This window comes from Morone saxatilis, unplaced genomic scaffold (assembly GCF_004916995.1).
Source record: "Morone saxatilis isolate NCDOM2014 unplaced genomic scaffold, NCSU_SB_2.0 Contig7, whole genome shotgun sequence".
In the NCBI taxonomy this organism is placed as follows: Eukaryota; Metazoa; Chordata; class Actinopteri; family Moronidae; genus Morone; species Morone saxatilis.
The window spans coordinates 18,234,590-18,253,214 of record NW_023340246.1 but is presented as its reverse complement, the minus strand read 5'-3'; the positions used below and the strand labels follow the sequence as shown (position 1 = coordinate 18,253,214).

The following is an 18,625-nucleotide window of genomic DNA, read 5'->3' as shown; positions in this document are numbered from 1 at the left end:
GTTTTCAGAATCAGAATCAGAATCAGAATCAGAATTATGTTTATTGCCAAGTAGGTTTTTACACCTACGAGGAATGTGTCCTGGTGCATTGGTGCATAAAATATACAAATCACAGAAAAATAAAGTACTTTCAAAATATAAAAAAATAAAGAGACGAAAGATAGGAAAAGAAAAGACGGGAGTGCATTAATGTAATGATGTAATGTGTGTGCCCTGCACTTTGCCATATAAAGCAGCATCTAGCATATGCCAGCAGTCAAAATAAAGTTAAGGGTGTGGTTTTGCCAATTTAACGTTAAATATATGTTAGTAAATGAATATTCTCAGTATTTAATAATGGGATGTTAGGGTATTTAATTCCTGAAATAGTTTTAGGGTTCCAGAAAATCTGATGTATGATTGGCGTTTTTGCTTGTTGACCCGAATAAATGATGTATTAAACTGTTACAGTGATGTTCTAACTGGTTTTGATATAATTTGATTCTGGAAGTTATGAGTTATTTTTCTTAACAATTTAAAGGCACAATGCTTTTCCACTATGGCACAATTTTCTTATTAATCCTACCTCTCTTCCTTCTCGCTGCACCTAAAATTGCTTCACAAACAAAATCATTCAACTGTTCTACATCTTGATATTTGCATTTCCTGATCACTAATTTCCTTAAATGTCTCCCAGTCGGCTCCGTTGAAATACCATCTACGTAATCTTTATCATATTCTTACAAACTTAATCCTACTACAGTTAGAATAGGATAAAGGTCACATACTGCTGTTGTTACTTTAACAATGAAGAACAACTTCCTTTGAATTCTTCTGACACAAGTTGATTTAATTTTCTAAAAATACATGAAAACAAAAATAATTTAATCTTCCTTTATTCTATTGTTATTTATTTTCTCCTTTGTTGTCCTTAACTATTTTATATTGTCCATTATACAATTCATTTGTACGGTTTACAATTTATTATGATAAAAAGGGAAATTTGTTAAAGTTTTTCTTGGAAAAACGTGTGTACTTGACATTGTGTTACTGGTTCATGGCCAGGAAATTTTGGCAGAGAGAGGTCGTTTACACAGGAAAACTATTAAATTGTTACTGATTTACATTTTATCACATGCCAACTTACAAACGTCATGACTTTCTCAACCTTTAAAACTCTACAAACTCGCACACGTACACAAACACTGAAATGTTCGGGGCTACACCAAAAGTCACACCGTTACGATTCAATCTGAGAATCCTTTGACATCGGTGGTCCAGTTGCTCCACTCAGAGGATTTGTTTATTCCTCACTGTGTTTCCACATCCTTTCACCTCTGATTTACTTTAATAATTTTTTAATAATTTTTTTGTTGTTGCCTGTAAGAATATCTGCCCGGATTCATTTTATCTGCATCTACAGTAAATATTCCTGTCCTGCCACATTCATTCCCACATGATCCTTCTGCACACATGCAAACACCAGCTCGATTTAACAAAAGAAAAACCCAAAACATTCTCCATGTGAACAAAGGCACATTAGTTTTTCAGTGTCTGAACTAAGGGTTAATAAATGCATGAGCAATACGTGTATTAGTCTTAAGGAGTACATATGTAAAGAAAGCAATTTTAGCTGCAAATGTGGACCTTGTGATTGATCTTCAGTCAACAATAAGATCAACAACGTCACCGTAGGAAAAGCACATTTCGATTACAACTTGTGGAAACAAATATAAAAATGTGATATCAAGTGCACAAACATTGAATAGGTATTAAAAGTCTTTGGTCCGTGTCCATGGGTTCGCTGCTATGTACAGTGCAGTTTGCAAACAAACTGGAGGAGGAGGTTCATGTGGCTCGGGGCTCAGGTCGTGTTTCGGCCTGGGTGGAAGTCAGGGACGAAAGTAGCGGCCACTGTGATCGGAGTGGAGTAGCCGAGGGCGAAATTGTACAGACCGAGCATCAGACACTTCCAGGTGGCGCGAAGAGCCTTACCAACATTCTGGAAGAAAGACATACAAAGGCAGATTAATCATTCATTCTGTGGAACAATAATGCAATAAAGGTAAATTAATGTTGATCAAACTGTTTGGTGCCAAATGAGATTGTTTCCCCTTGCAAAACTCCCACACAATCAGTCTTTTATTCCCACATTATTCAGATGATAGAGCTGTGATTTTGATAGAAGTAGGTTAAGAAAATACAGGCATGAAGAACTGACATAAAATCAGGCGGAAGCCTTTCAGGCAAAAACTCTTTCGTATGTGGTGTTTTAGAACAATAGCACCACAGGAGGAGAGGTGCATTCCGCATTTATCCTTAAGATGTAGACAGAAGGCCCCGTGAACACTATTGTCTCCTGTCCTCTTTGAACAGGAAAGGGCTGACCGGCTGAAGCGGATACCGGAAGTCAGACGTTTTGAAACAAACGGACTAATAACAATCCTACTTCCTCAGTGTAGTATGTCTACTCACTGGTAGGACTTCTAAACATGAAACTAATTATTGAGTCAACTTCTAAACAAGTGAAATAAAAAGTAGAAAAGTTCAGCAAGCTAGTTAGTGGACCTTTGCAGGCCAAGAAAGGACTTTAACAGTATTAATAGTCGCCTGTCAGACAGATTTATGTAGGTCATAAATAACTGATCAGTAGAAACAAGAGTACCAGATCACTGATAAACTTATTTTATTTCAAGATGGAATCAGATAAATTAGTAATTGCCTTATAAATCCCTCATAAAGCAATTCAAACAGTAAAAAGACTGCCGATTCTCTACAGATTTAAATTTCAATTCTTTTTAGTCAACCAGTGTGTGTAGATTCATTAGCTTACCAGTCCTTCTAGGATTATACAGGCTCTTTTTTTTGGGATTGTTGCAGTCTAAACTTCCTAATTTCACGGCAGCTTTTAAAAAATTGCGATGCATGTTGTTGATGCAGTGGTAGTGAAAATTGCAAAAATAGTCTCCTTTTTTTGGTATAATTGTTACAATGTTTATGTCATAAACATCTGCACGGTCTGTATTTTTACAACTAGAAACAAGGAAGTGAGTTTGGTGACGTACAGCTCAACATGTTCAGCAAACTACAATGATTGTTCAAATTAGCAGAAAAGTTTATATTAGTGGTCAAATTAGCAGAAAAGTTGTTATTGGTCAAATTGGTGGAAAAGTTGCAGTGATTGGATTGCAAGGTAGCACAGAATTGAGGGGATTGCTTGAATTTTCATAAATTGTTGTGATTGCAAAATCGCACATTCCCGGAGGGACTGATTTACTGCTTTTACAGTTTTTCCAATAGTCAAAAATGTATTAGAATAAAGCGAGGCTGATTGATTAATGCCATATTAAAAACAATTGTTCATGTTTAAACTTACCCAAATTGGAACTACAAGAAAAGACAGAAGTCAGGTCAATATAAGTATCTTCATACACATACACCATATTCACCAGTTCATAATTATATATTATATAGAACGACACATTTCAAGCAAAATGTTAAACAGTACATCTACTTTTTAAAAACTATATCCTACTTGCTCATTGTAGTGGGTGTCAATGGTTATTAAACTGCCTGCCACCATTTTATGATTTGTTTACTTCATTCACCAACATGACCAATTGATAAGAGTCTGATAGTGTTCAATACAAACAAGTGTGTCAGCTCACTGATAAACCTATTGGAATGTTGTTTGAGGTCCTTATCAATCACGTGGGAGTATGGGTTATAAAGCAATCTGTCTGGTAAACAGACCACTGTTGTTCATCCAGAATCAAAAGGACTAAAAGGCTAAAGGTGAATTACAAACAGGTATCGTGATAATTGCAGACCAGCTTCTTAAAGGAAGTGGACAGCCTCTCTGAACAGCACGTCCTGACCTCTACATTGTTCGCCAGAACCTCTCTCCTCGTCTCCTCTGCCTGAGAGATGACATGTATGAAGCTATAATGCTCTTTAGTGAGAGTAATCCCCGGCTTTAGTCCTGACTAGCCCAGGAGTCAGATCATTGATCCAAGATGCTGCTGGTTTATTCATTTATTTCTCAGGGACACTGCATATTAGGAAACATCTCTGTAAATATGCCAGAATTAGCTAAAAGGCAGCCTGAAATCAGTGTAAAATCAAAGAGAATACAGCTGTAATATGTAATCATTTGACCTTTCAGTTGTCTCTAAAGCTGCACACAATACAGTTTGTTTGTTTTTTACTACTTATTACCTACATAATCACAAGCTAAATGGGGACCATTATGTAGTAAAAGCACAGAACACACAGTACCTGAGTTCTTGCAATAACTAACAACCTATTTAAACTATTTTATTGAGAGTGGGTAATTCCACATTGAAAACAATTCTGGTTCAGGCTTTAATGACTATTCCACCACCATAAGAATGCACAGTGTATATGCAGGTTCACTGAATATTAACATCTTCACAAAATGTAGAGAGAACACCAACCTTCTTCACTTTTTTGTACTGTTCTTTCTTCCTTTTCTTCTTCTCTTCTTTTGCCTTGACTTGTGTCTCGTCATCCGTCAGCGGCTCGTACCTCTCTGGCAGAAATGCAAAATGAATTTCTCTCTGGCCCTCATTTTGTCTGCTGCTGTCCGCCGCTGGCCGGCTGTCGTCGGATCCAGAGGGATGTGGACTCTCTTGGAGATCCGCACAGTCCACATGCCGTTGATATTTGGCTGCTCGTACGTTCAGAGTCTCCGCCACTGATACATTTCTGTCAAACAACCTCGATGGAATAGATCTGGGCTTCATGTCGTCTGCTTTTTGCAGCTCTTAGGGTTGTAATAAGAAATGACCACTTTTCCTCAGGAGGTCAGGTATGTTGTCAACAGACATTATGTGCATGAGTGGAAGTGCATTCCAGTGGACAGCCTTGTGTGGAGGATTTGGCACAGAGCCCTTAAAGGTGCAAATCCTTCCTCCTCACAAGACTGACCTGAATAAGTCTCAGGGTTGCAATTTGAGTGTTTTAATGTAGATTCAAATCAAAATGACTTATCCAGTGAATGTGTACAGCTGAGCAACACATCAAGATTATTGTGTTGACTGACTAAAAGCGCTATATAAATAAATAAAGATCTTCAGTTAGGAAAATCCCAAAATGCTTCAATGTGTTAAAAAAAACAAAAAACCCACCAACGCTGCATTTATTTCTTAACTTTTGGTTTAATGAATATTAAATATTGCTCACAATGACATCAATAACTCCTTCAACGTGCCTGTTTTAACAGTTAGTTTGGCATTGGATATAAAAATATGTTCACTCCATCAAAGTAACAGTGCTTGCATTCAGTGTTATAGTACAAAACATTTTACACACTTCCAAATTAAAAGAACATTGAACAAACAGTTCTTTTTTGTGTACGAGCACTGACAGAAGTAATTGTTCTCAAAAAAATAAAAAAAAAGGTCTACCTGATAAGTACAGAACAAGCAGCTGAGTGGCTGAACTTCCCTTAACATGTTCCCAGAAAATGATAATCAGCATACGACCCCCACGTCCGGGTGGAGCGTCTTAGCACCTGCTAGTGGTCTCGTTACCTCTTCTGATGTTAGATTACCAGCCAGCAACACTACTGCTCCTCGTCTTGATTCGTTTGTGCATTGTTTTGGCCACGGTCCGGATCTCTGAGACGGAGGATGCGGATAATTTTGCTCACTGGAAGACTGGAAGAAGACAAAGAAAATCAACAAAAGATGACAAAGACCTTTGAGGTTAAGTGGCTTGTGCTCTTTCCCAGGGAAACTAAGCAGCATACTAAAAATCACATGGCCTTTACTGAATGGATGTCATCATGGCTCATTTACTAAAGGAATATACAGTAACTGAGTCAATAAATCACATCCTGGGTGGTCGAACTGCTTTGACATACAGATACATAAACAAAGAGATGTATCGGTGATTACCTCATGCTTTGCGGGGTGAGGAAAATGAACTGTCTGTAGCGCTGACCAGCAGCCACCTTCAGCATCATGTCCATTGATATCCTCCTGTTCACCATGTCCTGATCGGACAAAACAAAACCCAAGATTCATGTTACCTTTTGATAAATAAGGCCAAAACACTGAGACAGCGGTATGTATGAACTCCAAACTTTGCCTTTCCCCCCCTTCTGAAGAGACAGGCTCAGTTTGCAATTAAAGCAGCATGTACAAACTTGCAATATCAATAAAAACAGGCTCTTATTACCATGTAAACATCAAACTCGTCAAGACAGCGGAAAGGCGCCTCTGTGATGGCCCAAAGAGAGAGAACAAAGCAAACAGTGGAGAAGGAGCGCTCGCCTCCAGACAGGGACCGCATGTCACTCAAGTCAGCCTTGTTCCCCTGGCCCGGCTGCACCTACAGAAGAGTGGATGACAGATCAGTTTTGTACAAGAAATCTTTCCTGTGAGCATTCAGAAATCAGTGTGTTCTTATTTAGACTTTCTGCTATATTGTTTAGTCTGCAAGGATCAAAATGTTCCTCACGCACATTCAGCTGTCCGGACTTAACATCAAGTAAAAAAAATGAAATCACCCGAGGCCACAATCACTTTCCATAATTCACTGGCTGAGTTTCTTTTTTGTTTATTTCTGTTGTGATTGCAAACTGCAGTTCCGAATGCAAACCCGTTGAAGTAAAAAAGCGCTCTATAGATTAAATGTATAATTTTTATTATTATATATATAAAAAAAAAAAGGTTTTAAAAATATCTACAAAGGAAGGGAGAAAATCGAATAGAAAAATATTTGCAAGCTCAAACAAATGATCTAATATGAGCTATAGGAACACTTTAATCCAGACATCCAGAGTGAGTGAAGGTCAAACGGACCCCACTCACCAGACCTACTGACTGCCTGCACACACCTCTATGTGTAAGTAAGCATTTGTCATGTAACATAGAGCTTGTGCCGCCTTCTAATTTGCACAGCTAACAATTAAAATGACATATTTCATGATGATGCATAAACGTAATAATTTCACTTGTAGTGACACATTTCTCTACTGTCCCAGGTGCCATTTATATTGTCCTCGGGACGGCCTTAATTTTTGAGCACTGTTGACAACTTGACAAATGTGAAAATGAGGCTAAAGTGTTGTCTGACTGATTAATCAAACAAACGTTCTTCTTACTGAGATGGAGAGGGTTTCATTCTTGTGGTCAAAGGTCATACTTCCAGTGTAGCCTCTCTGGGCCAACATGCTATCAAAGTAGTATTTACAGCGGGCAGAGAGGAACCTAAGACACAGAGAGATGCAGAGAAAAGGGATCAAATAGACAAGGAAGAATTGAGGAGGGCAGGAGGTCACACGCAACAGGTTCCTTTTTTTGATTTGTTAATCCATTATCTTGAAGAGAAACATAACTTAATTACTAAAACTAAAATTGTTTCTGATTTCACATTTTGTCTAGCAATGGCAGTGTAAAGGCCATTTTCCAGCTTACCTCCTGAGCTCAGCGTAAACCTGGAGTCTGTGGTTCATTACACTATCCAGACTTCTGATGAAGCTGTTGAGGTTCTTCATTTGCTGAGCCATGTTCTTATAGCTCTCGAGAGCCTCGTGATACTGCCTGGTTGTGTTAAAGATAAAGAGAGAGAGAGGAAGGTTTACATGTAAAAACGAATTTAGAGAACTGTGTGCTTGCTTTACTTCAGTTTGTTACATGAACCAAATATATGTAGCTACATTTAATTACTTGGCAATTATTACATTACAATCTGACACAAGGGTAGAGTAGCATACCTCACAACCTCCTCGCGGTCCCCCTGCTGTTCCTGCTGGGTGGTGATCTTGACCTTGAGACGGCTGATCTCACTGTCCAGACTCCTGGCTGTCCGTCGAACTTCCAGGCGCTCTGGACAGATTTTGGTGGCCTTGGTCGCAGATGTCTGAACCGTATCGTAAAAAAGAATCAGTTTCTGATACTCAATGCAGGTGAAAGCTATAATGTAATGTTATAATGTCTATAACAATCCTTTAATGGTTATTTAATAATAAAACAAAACAATCAAAAAAAGATATATTATAGATTAACAATGCTCCAAGGCTAAATTAATAAAATGTCTGCTGCACTGTGCATATATTGTTTGTCTGTATAGTGTACCTGAAGTTCCTGCTCTTTGCTCTCCAGGTTGGCCTCGAGGGTCTGTATGTTGAGGAGATGGGCATTGCGTTTCTCATCGTAGTGTTTTTTGTGATGCTTGCACTTCATCACCTCCTGATCCGTCTTACTCAGCTCCTCCTGTAGCAGGACAAAAGGACAAGAATAATTACAGAAGGTTCAGCTGGATGAAGTTCAGTCACATAATGAAGTAATAATGCAAGGTGAACTCAAACTTAAAGCTTCTTGCAGCTCTTTGGCAGGAAAAGCCTCTCAGAAAATCAGGGGATATATTCAATTCTCACCCCAAGTATCTGAGACAACGCTGGGAATGTAATTAAACCCGATTTATAGAAACAAAGTACAGAGGTGCTAATGACGGACTTTTACCACAGCAGCTGCTCGGAACTTTTAATTTGAAACGGGTGCTAATGTAAATCTTTTATCCTCAATGACAAAACACAGGGATATTTCGGGTTGGGGTCTATAGTTTTTACCTTTTTTGAGTCTGCCTCCTCTGCGACCGTGTTGATCTGCTCTTTGTGCTGCTTGTACTTCTGCTCTGCCTTCTCGTGGGAGGCCTTGTGGGAGGCCATCTGAGCTCTTGCCTCATCGTACTCAACACGCTTGGACGAGATCTTAGAAACAATCTCCTGAAGATCTTCCTCCTGTTTTAGAGTGGAGACGGACAGTATGTCATAATATTACTGACTTTCATTCCATCAGAATTAAATATTTTCTTTGCTATGTGGAGCTGCTGATATTAGTACAATTTAAGTCCATCAGGTCTGATTATTGTGCTGCATTTATGTGTTCTGTACAAACCAAGGGCCTGAGGTCCTCTGACTGAGGCTCCTCCACATTTTTTAGGTCCGTCAGCTCCAATTGTAGCTTTGTAGCCTTGTCCTAGAACAAATGCACAAACTTCATGAGAAAATTCATAATCATATCAGAGTAGAATACTAGAAATCTGTAAAAATCGTAAAAGCGTTACTTTGCTTGTCTTCTGATCCATGTGGGTTCTTCTCAGAAGCCCTTCGTTCTGTTTGATGTCTTCATCTAACTTTCTCATCTGTTGCTGGAAGCGATCTGCTTGAGCTTTCTGGTTCTCCATCTCCCTCTGCAGGTGCCTGAGATGAAAGAGGGACCAAGCAATTTTCAAACACAGAGAGACCCTGAAAAGTTAGCTGGTGACCAAAAGTATCCAGAGGAGAGGTTCGTCAGGTAAAATTTGACTTACTGCACATCAACATCCACACACAGACACACACAAACACACACCTGATCTCCTCTTCAACATCTCCTGAGAGGTAGTTGGCTCTGGTCTGCTCAGCGGTGTAACTACGGTTAGTGAAGATTTGATCTCCGTCTTTAGAGAAGGCCTGGTTACAGTTCTGAGGGGGGTTTTTGCTCTGCATCACTCTGCGAGCATCTGTACGATTCTACACAACCACACGGGAAAAAACAAAACTCACGTCAATGCACCAAATCTTCTGAACACTGAAATGACATGGGGTTTCCACTTTCCAAGGGAGGAATTCCATTAGAAGTGCTAAATATGAACCCAGGTTGTAACAGCTGTATTGTTGTTTTTTTGTGTTATTACAATATACGTACACATATGTTCCTGGGGCTTTTCTTATCTTGTGAAGCAACTTACCTTAATGAGTAAAATACTCTCGATACCCCTTTGATCGATCAGACAGTTGGCCACGATTGGGTCTTCAATTTCTAGAGCTTGAAGCACGGAGGGGTATTCAGGGTGATTCACGGCCCTGTCACAAAGACAAAACAAACCAAGGCCGCTATTGATTAAAAGTGATAATTCATGCAAAGTTTATACTTTAAGTCTAAATCACAGACTAAACTCCGCCTATGTTTGGCTTGAATTCATGTCAATTAATATGTACTCCAAAAGTTGTCACAGCAGAAAGAAAGCATCAAAAACAACCACAGAAATGTATGACTATCAATTTATGCAACGTGTTTTAAACGGTCACAGTATTGCTTCAATCGTGGCTAACAGACATTATGTGCTCAGTCTTAGACCTGTTACGTTTGACAAAAGTGAAAACTTATTATCACAGTACAATACATTGTAACATACTACTGTTCTCTGTGAAGGAGGAAATCTTCAAGATGAAGATGATTTTTTCCTCAAGGCAATGCACTACTAAGACAAGCTTTTAATACATGTTTTTGTGAATACTGTACATGTCCTCACCTCTTTCTTGTGTCATGGACATGTGGGAGAAAATGGCTTGTGATGATGGCCGGTCTACGGCCAGCTGGGAACACTTTGGTCATGAGGCCCTGTAGCACCCTCTCATCCTCATGGTTATCGCAAGTGAAGGCCTGAAGCTGGCCTTTAAGACATACTTCTACAGCCAAGGCCATCTCTGGGTCCTTCAGGCTAATAAGGTAACCTGTTAGAGGAAATATGAAAAGAGAAGACAAGTAAGAACTGCACAGATGTCACCTTTTGGCACATCTTATTACATATTAATCTTATTATACACCCAGGCAAGGTGTACTGTAACCTTGGGTGCTTTGTTGTTTTTTTCTTGATTCTAAAGACTGAGGGAGAAGTCAAGGCCTGGGTGCCATAAAAATTCATCTATGCACAACCAAGTCTTACCCAGAGGTCCTCGAGGTCTGTGCTTGAACTGGCCCCTTTTGTGAGCTTCCTGGATGGCGTTGAGGAGTGCAGGCATGTGCTCTCCAAAACGCCGCAGGCGATTGGACCGACTGCTCTCCATAGTCTTCAGGTTTCTTCTGTTGGCATCAATGGACCTCTGGACCATTTCCTGCTCTCTCCTGAAGGCAGAAGGAGGTGGGTGTTCTGATTATGTTAGAGGTTAGCGTTTCAGTTATTCCACTGCAGTATGCATCCTGCAGATACTCTTCTCCTAATTGTGTTTATTTAGGGCTGCCAGGGAGATAATAGTTTACAAAGGGCCCTAATCTACATTTTTTACTTGGGATGGTCTATCCATCAATGCTTCGTTGCTTAGAACGGGATTAGAACCATCTAGACTGAAGGACTGAATACTTTTATTCTAGCTCAATTTCTAAACTCATTGCGAGGCACAGTGTACGGGGGTTCTTGAGGATGACCCCATGCAGTTTCTATTTTCCTACCTCATTTTTCCTTGTTCCTCCTTGGCACGACTGCAGGCGTGCTGATACTGGTCAATCTGCTGGCCCAGAGTGGAGATCTGGTGTCTCAGGTTTTCCAGCTCAGCCTGTATCTGCTCCATACGCTCCGTCCTGGCCTGGCTCTCCACTCCTGTTGTCTGACTGATGCTAGAGGGAGAAGTGAAGGACAAAAAGCACAGGGGAGTCCAGAATAAAAACATGTTTCAACTTGAATGAAACACAGAGAACGGGAAAACGAGAGGAGGTCGTACTTCAGCTTGAGATCCTTTATCCTCGAGGACAGCTGAACCTTGTCCTTTTCCAGGTCCCTCAGGTTAGCCTTGCATCTGTGGACAGTGACCTAGCTCGGACACATAATTGAAGAACAGAAACACTGGTTAGTTACACAATGATAGCAGTAACAGCTCTGCCCCAGATTATATCTGACAAGATATCAGGATGTTACGATACCCAGTTTTTGTTTTACTCTTGTAGACATCTTCAGTGAAATATTTAGAGTTAAGCGTTTTTATCTGTACCACATTTTGAGCTCTTGACCAAAATGTTTTGCTATACCGTGGCTTCAACATATTCAATAATTATAAGAAAATGACAATTCTCACATTAAAGCATATATAACAAAAAGATTAAATTGAATATCACAAAAAAAAGTTTTTTTTAACTGAATCAAAGTAAGATCAGGGTCAGACGGACCCCAGGATAGAGCTCATGAGGTTACTAACTGCTGTTGTACAGTGACACTTGTGAGGATTTTGTACAAAGGGATGTGTGATTTGGTTATAGTCACTGCACTCCATTCCCTTAGTAACAGTTACAACCTAAAATAATTTCCAGTAGTCATATTAAGTGACTGAACCCACTGACAGCAGTATCCACCTAACAGGCTGCAATAATGCATTGCCTGAGTTCTGACCTCGCTGGACTTGACGAGGGTATTTTGTTTCTGGACCTCGGCCTTCAGCTCGGAACATTTGGGCTGGAGTTCCAGGAGTTGCTGCGTGACCCCATCCAACTGTTCCTGGGTCTGCTTTTGCTTCCTCTCAGCCTCCTCGACCTTATTCTGCATTGTTACATAAAAACAGATCAAAGGAGGAGGGGGTTAAAGGTTAGAGGAGGAAAGAGGGCTATGGATGGACAGGTGAGAGGTTTTGGTGTGAGCTACAAAACAGAAGTAGTTGTTATTAAATTACTTGCAATTACTGGTTATACTACAAACACACACATTTAATTATCCTTAAAAAAAAACTAAAACAAATTTCAAAATAATCTAGACTTAATGAGAATTAAATACACTTACATTATACTGTTTTTAAACTCTAACACTAACTCACCTTCCATTCATCCACCTTCTCATCATATTTCTCTGTAGCACGTCTGTCTGACCGCAGCTTCTCCTTCATTGGATCCATCTCCTTCTCCACCTCAGCCACCTGCAACATTTAAATCACAGTCAATAAGATTTACGAGAATTATCTTTTAAATTTCAGAAGGACCTTGGGGGAGTTTGGGCTGAAGGTCGCAAACAACAACAAACTGATCAGGAGGGCCGTGATGTCCGTGGGGGACGGGAGCTGGACACTCTGAACGGGATACCGTGCAGAGCAAGGAAGGATGCTTGGTCCAAGGCTTCCAGTCCATCTTGTGACAATTCACACCCTCTCTACGACAACTATCTGCCAGCAAGACGGGAGCACTCAGCAGAAGACTCCTCTCCACCCAGATGCGAACACAGAGCGCCAACAGGAAATCATTCCTGCCTGTTGTTCATCAAATCTCTACAGACGCCTCCCTCAGGAGTCAGACCAACGCCTTCCTGTAATTCGACTCTAAATATTGACATTCATTCCATTCTTTTGCACCTCTTTGCACATTATCCATATCACTGTAATATTTGATCTGTATATATATTTTTTTTGTGTTGAATATATATATATATATATTATATATATAGTATATATATATATATATTATATATATAATATATAATATATATATAGATGTATGTATATATATAAGTAATATATATATATATATATATATATATATATAAATATATATATATATTATTATATAATATATATATATATATAATATTGTTTTGGGTATAATATTCATTTGTAATATATATGTCATTTGTATATCGTGGATGTGTAACGTTCTGTCAAAATAATAAAAAAATAATTTCCCTCTGGGATTATTAAAGTATTTCTGAATCTGAATCTGAGTGGGTGAAGGGTTGGGAATTCCAAAAAAATAGGAGAAAATGATCTCACCAAAGCCCAAGCCATTTGCTTCTGCAGCTCCTCCAGTTTGGTGTGCATTTCATCAAGTGATGCCAGGTTCTTGTAACGGTCCTCTTTCTCCTGGTACTTCCGCTTCAAGTCCTTCAAGCACTGTAACAGTCATAATAATCATATATGGTCATATAAAACATGGTTTAAAAAGAGGAGTAGCTGCTATGCTTTACTGGCTAGCTATGCTAGTCAAAGGATTAAACATTCTACCCACAATGAAGCCTTAAAATTGATCTAATAGTATATTATAGTCCTGCACCACAGGACAGGACAGGACAGGACGGTTTACAACAGCCAAAAACAACACTATCAGACACTAAACAATGAGCTGGAACTATATATAAAACAGGCCCAGTGACGCAGAGTGAAGCAGCAAATTTGGGCCTCTCTGTAGGTTCATCAATATGAACGAACCCTTTCACCTAAGTTATTGTGCTACTGTAAAATGTCAGTGATAGCCACTTTAAATATGAACATGTCAGGAGGACTAATTCTTACTTCACTATGTTGTCCAACTTTATCCTCTGTGACATGTTTGGTGGTTTTGATGTAGACAAAATCCTCTCTCATCTGCTCCAGTTGGGTAGCTTTCATAAAAAACTGCAAGGAGGAATGAAAAATAAATGAGTAACCAAAACAATCTGACTAAATCAAAGTCCACAAAAACAACCGATAAAAGATTCACATTAAAAAGATTAATTCATTTATAAATTACCTTATATTTATCACCCTCTCCTTTGGAATGTAGGAAGTATTTGCTCATCTCTTGAGTAAGAACTGACACAGGATTATTGACCTTTGGAAGAAAACAAGTTACTAATGACCCTCTGTCACCAACACAGTAACTGACTGAAGTCCTGTGGAAACTAACGGAAGTAGGTTCATCCCACAGGATTTAATTTTGTTGTATCAAAGTTTACTGCGTAAACCTTTTATAGCACTAACCTGTATATTAAAATTGTCCAAGATGGCAAGTAGCTCTTCCTTTTTGTTTGAGACAAGTTGACCTATAAAAAAGGAGAACGAAAAATCTTTAATGCTCAATTAATTATTCCAGCAGCTACAGGAAGTGGTCATTTGTGTACTTCTATTGCAAAACTTTGTCTGAATCCTTTTAATTTTCACTCTTTTTGACATTTTGACTCGTGAATAGTGATACATTCATCACTGTATAATCCTCATTGATCAATCTGTTTTGTAAATTTGTTTTTAATTGATATACAGCTTTCAGTTCAGCTTTTAGTGACCATATTTGTACTCTGCACTTTAGCTTTTAAGATCATAATCTAATGATTAATAATTTAAAATGACTACTTGAATATGATACAGTAGCACAATGTAGCAGTAGTCTCGCACCATAATACTGTAGTATGATAATCCATAACTCTCCACATTCTTTACCTGACTTGCTCCTCAGTTTATAGGTTCTCAATCCATCACGTGTTATTCTCAAGTCTACAATGATGGCTTGACCATAGACCTCAGGTTTGTAAGCGTCCCTTCCTTTGTTGCGCAGGGTGATCGATACGTCAGCTGAGCTGAGGAGACAGAGTAACACAAATTAAATCTATCGAGAGTCAAGTGATATCATTTTTAATAAAAGTTACATTTACATGTCACACACACACACACACACACACAAGGTGCCAAGTGGGGTTAAGAGGAGAAATGTCAAACAATTCTGTCCAACCTGACTGGCAGCTACCACCCATCTCAGAAAGAGAATGACACAAAAGAACGTACATCAGACGATGTTTACCTTTCTCCTTCCTTCACAAAACCCTTCAGGGATGAACCTCTATTTGTGGCCTGTGCATTCCCGCCTAAGGCAACTATGAGAGCTGTCAGAACGGCACTCTTTCCACCTGTCACACAAGCAATTTGTACACAGAAAAAAAAATGTAACAAACAAAATAACTAAATGGAAGACAGGACAGACAGAAAAGAACAGAATGTATGCCAAAAATGAGGGTAATGTGCAGCGTTTCCCATTTATAGGCTCTACTACCGCTCATGTAAATAAAATACAAATTCATCCCCACCCCACCATCATTTCATAATACATAGACCAGCAGACCGTCAGCCCTGCTACATTTCCAAAATAGAACATTTATTCAATATGCAAATCATGGTTATGTATTTCTTAAGAGTTGTCTATGTTGACATATAGATATTTTTGGGGGTCTTTACCTAACAAATGTGTTTTCTTACATCAGGAGAAAATGTTGTACATGATTTAGGTTTAAGGCATTACACAGATTATCATTACAATTTAGGACTAACAAGATAATTCATGATAAATGCACTTGTACAACTAAAACTACAGACTTGAGACGTCAAGCACTGATGACATGAAGTACCAAAATCTTGCTCAGAAAACTAATTTAAGTACTAGAATAAAAACATTATTTAAGTCTCTTCACTTCCTGGTAACTATAAAAAATACGTTTCTAAACAAGCACTTAATCAGTTTGATCAGATCACGTAGTCAGTGACACACCAGCGTCCATATAGTTGTGTCTGCACAGTAACAGCTTAAAGACTATAACACACAACAGGTTAGGGCATCAGTTGCCATAGTAACAAACACAGACCCTCATGAAAACTGGCACGAGAAACAACTTAATTTCAGTTCAAAAGATACTTAATAACTCCTCTTTTCTAGGAATATCACACTGGCTGAACGGTTACACTCACTTCCGTTGTTGCCGACAACAAAGTTGACATTGGAACCAAAACTGAACGGGCCGAGGTGAGAGTGGCACATGAAGTTCTTCAGTGTGATGCTCTCCACAATCCCGGCGTCACTCACCACGTCACCGGCAGACTGCACCTAAACACAGAGTTATTTATGTCACTGCTCACCGACACACACTTCACATACGACGCAAGCGTAACATATCGACTTGAACAAAAACTGTAACATGTTTTACAGCGTGACAGCAGGAGTGGCTCTACAAGGGTGGCATGGGTTGGCAGCTGCCTGGCTCAAATCTGACACTTTAATTTAGATTCATTAAAAAGAATAACACGTTAAAAAAAACCATTTAACTGCCAGCTCTGGCTCAGGCAGTAGAGCCGGTCATCCGCTAATCAGAAGGTTGGCGGTTCGATCCCCGGCTCCTCCCGCTGCATGTCAAAGTGTCCTTGAGGAAGATGCTGAACCCCAAATTGCGTATGAATGAACTAGTTGTCTGTTTGTGATTTATGAATGGGTGTGAAAGGGTGAATGTGGCATGTAGTGTAGAGTGCTTTGAGTGCAGTGTACAGTGAGTTATGGACACATTTTAAACTAACTGACTTATGTTCAACCAAAAAAAGACATGTATTTGGAATTTTTTTTTACAGATTTGGAAATAACCTCCTTGCCATCCCATAAATACTTCCTCTAGATCCGCTGGTTGCATGGCAGCCACAGTACACACCTGTTTACTCAGTGATAGATCATTGATCATTCTCACTAATCATAAACATTTAACATCTTCCATTCTCCCCCTCCTCCTCCACAGGTTTGGGCCCGTTTGTGGGTGCTTGTCACTTGGCGGAGGCTGCCTCTTTCCTTTTCGACATCTTGGACACCTACTTCTTTTTTTTTGGGGGTGGGTGGAAGGAAACTGAAAGAGGGAAAACACCACACACACACCACACACACACACACACACACACGAACACAGAGAGAAGGACCACAGTTTTAGCATGAAGCAGTCAAGTTGCTTTACTCAACTTTAAACAGAGACTCTAGTTCACGCAGGATAAAACCACCACCTAACGGGCTCTGTATCTAGCTCCGCTCCACGTTGAACTTCACTTTCAAACACGCTGGCGCCACAAAAACTTTAAAACTTTAGAAACTTTAAAACTTTAAAACCTGACGTTAGCGGAAGTCACATCAAGGTTAGATGCCACTCTACACGAATTAGCATTAGTTAGGTGGCTGGTGCTAACTGGGAGGCTAACACGGGCTGAAAAGGTGAATAAAATACGACTATCGGCGACAAACAGCAGGGGTTGAAGGAGAAGTTAATAACAGGGTTGCCGGTTCGGCTCCTGCGTCGTTATTAAAGAGAGCACGGAGAAGTGGTATGGGAAAGGTCTATGGAGGGCGACTGCTTACCGACGTTTTGGCGGCACGAAACTCACGGCTGATGGGGGGAGGGAACAGCCAGCCGTGTCTGCTCCCCGCGCTCCGTCGGACAAGTTCTCGCGTGGGGAGAAACCACGAGATGCGGTTTGCTTCTCTTTGCTTTTCCCTTTTTCCCTGGATTGCGGTTTGTTTTCATTAGATATATTACACATCCTCATTATATTTCCTCACTATTTGCCTGCCTGGTCTTTAAAAAATTAATTTTAATGGGTATTTTGAAAACAGAATTTTCTTCGTCAATGGCTTTGGAAAGCGCTGTATTTCAAACTTTGTGTCTGCTTTGAGTTTATTCTTTTGGGGTCCATCGGGTGGAGTAACTTTGATACTTGCTTTGTTAGCCCACTCTTTTTTCCCCTTTTTTTTTCAAAATTCAGAGTTCTTAACCTTGGCTTAAACGTAAATTGGGTGGAACATCAGAACATCATTTAAACACACCAAACTTAAATTCTTCATCGATCCCTCTACTGTAGGTGGGGTGTGCTTTCTTTTCCCACACCAGATTCAACTTACCCTTCTATATGTGTCCAAAATAGCATGCAATTCTGTGGTCTTTCTCTAATTGTTGTTGCATGTGTTATAAGAGAAATAATGTTTCTCATTACTTTCCTTACTTTTGGGTTCGCCATCCTTTTTCGCAAAACTACATGAATTGAACTCTTTGCTAATTTCCACTGGCGTTCCATCTTTGCGTATTGCCAAAATTTACCTTTTTAATAATAAAATTCTAGAACTGGTTTGCATCATGTTCATGCGTTGCACGGTATAAGCATCTGGTTTTGGTTTTTTAATTGCTACATATCTAGTATCCTTTCAAGTCTGGTGCATTTTGCAGGTCAGACTTACAGTACAGATCCACTGAAGTATATAAAACATTGGTGGTATAATTTGAGCACCTACCTCTTTTTGGAGCCACTGCCCCGTTGGACTAAGATCGCCATAGTATTTTT

General features: G+C 39.5%; 2 protein-coding genes across 3 annotated transcripts; both read right to left on the bottom strand.

Moving 5' to 3' along the window:
- Positions 1–859: 859 nt before the first annotated feature.
- Positions 860–4,845, bottom strand: LOC118341035 (uncharacterized protein C1orf115-like). Of its 2 annotated transcripts, XM_035679204.1 has the most exons (3): positions 4,437–4,845; positions 3,356–3,366; positions 1,894–1,981 (listed from the first exon to the last, which is right to left on the bottom strand). In XM_035679204.1, exons 1-3 carry the CDS (start codon positions 4,743–4,745, stop codon positions 1,942–1,944), a joined length of 360 nt encoding a protein of 119 aa, XP_035535097.1. In that variant the 5' UTR covers positions 4,746–4,845; the 3' UTR covers positions 1,894–1,941. The 2 variants fall into 2 exon arrangements, with proteins under 2 accessions (XP_035535096.1, XP_035535097.1); XM_035679203.1 differs by lacking the exon at positions 3,356–3,366 and having other exon boundaries at positions 860–1,981.
- A 294-nt stretch (positions 4,846–5,139) lies between these two features.
- si:dkey-119f1.1 (uncharacterized protein LOC557127 homolog) lies at positions 5,140–16,983 on the bottom strand (the record flags this gene model as incomplete). Its single annotated transcript, XM_035679202.1, is given in 26 exon segments — positions 5,140–5,660; positions 5,901–5,998; positions 6,184–6,336; positions 7,112–7,217; positions 7,425–7,550; positions 7,724–7,869; positions 8,085–8,222; positions 8,579–8,749; positions 8,907–8,987; positions 9,076–9,211; positions 9,363–9,523; positions 9,742–9,856; positions 10,306–10,507; positions 10,720–10,898; positions 11,223–11,387; positions 11,492–11,580; positions 12,154–12,300; positions 12,572–12,670; positions 13,514–13,633; positions 14,033–14,134; positions 14,250–14,330; positions 14,480–14,541; positions 14,936–15,072; positions 15,294–15,399; positions 16,232–16,367; positions 16,960–16,983. Coding segments are annotated over 26 exon segments (3,174 nt in total), but the record flags the coding sequence as incomplete, so codon positions are not given.
- Between the last annotated feature and the right edge of the window lie 1,642 nt (positions 16,984–18,625).

Bases quoted from the DNA above. Each gene is read 5' to 3' on its own strand.
- LOC118341035 (XM_035679203.1), bottom strand. From the start codon at position 4,745: ATGAAGCCCAGATCTATTCCATCGAGGTTGTTTGACAGAAATGTATCA. The intron at 1,982-4,436 runs GTTGGTGTTCTC...TCTTTCTTCCAG, and splicing joins AGTACAAAAAAGTGAAGAAG to AATGTTGGTAAGGCTCTTCG.